At 42.9% G+C, this 1,713-nt stretch overlaps 1 protein-coding gene across 1 annotated transcript; it reads left to right on the top strand.

Annotated features, from left to right (window-relative positions):
- The first annotated feature begins 6 nt into the window (after positions 1–6).
- On the top strand, positions 7–1,252 carry LOC111378874 (thioredoxin reductase 1, mitochondrial-like). The gene has a single exon (XM_023002159.1). It carries the CDS (start codon positions 115–117, stop codon positions 1,030–1,032), a length of 918 nt encoding a protein of 305 aa, XP_022857927.1. The 5' UTR covers positions 7–114; the 3' UTR covers positions 1,033–1,252.
- Positions 1,253–1,713: the final 461 nt, after the last annotated feature.

The raw sequence follows: 1,713 nt of genomic DNA, 5'->3' as shown, positions 1-1,713 counted from the left end.
TTCTCTAAGGTTTTTAACAGTTTCAGAAAAGCCCGCAATCTAATCGGTGTTGCCACACTCACCACCACCACAACCACAACCACTGCCACTGCCTCCGCCGCCAAAATTACCTCCATGGAAAATGGCATTCAAAGTCTAAAAACCCGTCTGTGCATCATCGGCAGTGGCCCTGCCGCTCATACTGCTGCCATTTACGCTGCCAGAGCCGAGCTGAAACCCATTCTCTTCGAAGGATGGATGGCCAACGATATCGCCCCCGGAGGACAGCTCACCACCACCACTGAAGTGGAAAATTTTCCGGGTTTCCCTAATGGGGTCGGAGGGATAGAGCTTATGGATAAGTGTCGAGCCCAATCTCTCCGTTTTGGCACACAAATTTTCACTGAAACAGTCACGCAAGTCGATTTTTCGACTAAACCGTTCAAAATTTTTAGTGATTCCACCAGGGTTTTAGCTGATTCTGTTATAGTCGCCACTGGAGCAGTAGCCAAACGCCTCAGTTTCCCAGGTTCAGATGCCTTTTGGAACCGCGGGATATCTGCCTGCGCCGTCTGCGATGGTGCAGCCCCCATATTCCGTAATAAACCCCTTGCCGTTATTGGTGGTGGTGACTCTGCTATGGAAGAAGCCACTTTCTTAACCAAATATGGTTCTAAGGTATACATTATTCACCGAAGAGATGAATTTCGGGCTTCAAAGATTATGCAAAACAGGGCCTTATCAAACCCCAAGATTGAAGTCTTGTGGAATTCTGTGGTGGTGGAGGTGTATGGGGAAAGGTTGTTGGGGGGTTTGAAGGTGAAGAATGTTGTCAATAATGAGGCTTTTGATTTGGAGGTTTCGGGCTTGTTTTTCGCAATTGGGCATGAGCCAGCAACCAAGTTTTTGAGGGGTCAGTTGGAGTTGCATTCTGATGGCTATGTGATCACGAAGCCTGGAACCACACTAACTAGCATCAAGGGGGTTTTTGCAGCTGGTGATGTCCAGGATAAGAAGTACAGGCAGGCTGTTACAGCAGCTGGCACTGGTTAGTTGAAGGTTAACTTTTAATATGAATTGGTATTTATATTCTATATATGTTTATTGATTTGATTGATATATAGGTGGTCTTCAGCTTATAGTTCAGTGGTGGTTGGTTATCTTGCATAGTTGCCTACTGTTTTATTTGGTCGATTTGTATTTTACAATTTGAAAGAAACCTTTGAACTGTGAAAGAATTTCAATGACAGTTGGGGAATCTAGTTGCTCTGTATGTTAAGATTATTTCGTGCCTGGAAATTACCTGTCAAAGAAGGAAAAGATGTCTGAAGAAATGATGTCTGGAAAAGTATGTGCATATATGGGGCTCTTGTTGAAGTTAAGCTAGACATGATTCTTACGGGCTTGATTTTTCTGTGTAAAGGGGTAGAGATGGATAAGCCATTAGGAAGTGTTCAAGGAATACTCTGATTATCAAAAAAGGAGCAAGCTTGAATGACAAAAGCAAATTTGTCAGACTCAGGCTTGTGAAGTAATGACACTGGACAATACCTATTTTCCTTGCCTGTATTAGGTGTAACTACCCTATCTTTAAGTCCCAGATCAAAACTTTATGGATGTATTAACTCATCATGCTTGTTCCCAAACTTTTGAACCATTCCCAAAAATGGTTTTTGAGCCATAATCTAGACATGCAGCTAAAGAGACTAGTAACAATAAATTGAGCCAATCAAT

The sequence above is a fragment of the Olea europaea genome, unplaced genomic scaffold, assembly GCF_002742605.1.
Source record: "Olea europaea var. sylvestris unplaced genomic scaffold, O_europaea_v1 scaffold18901, whole genome shotgun sequence".
Classification (NCBI taxonomy): Eukaryota; Viridiplantae; Streptophyta; class Magnoliopsida; order Lamiales; family Oleaceae; genus Olea; species Olea europaea.
This window is presented reverse-complemented; position numbering and strand designations above follow the sequence as displayed.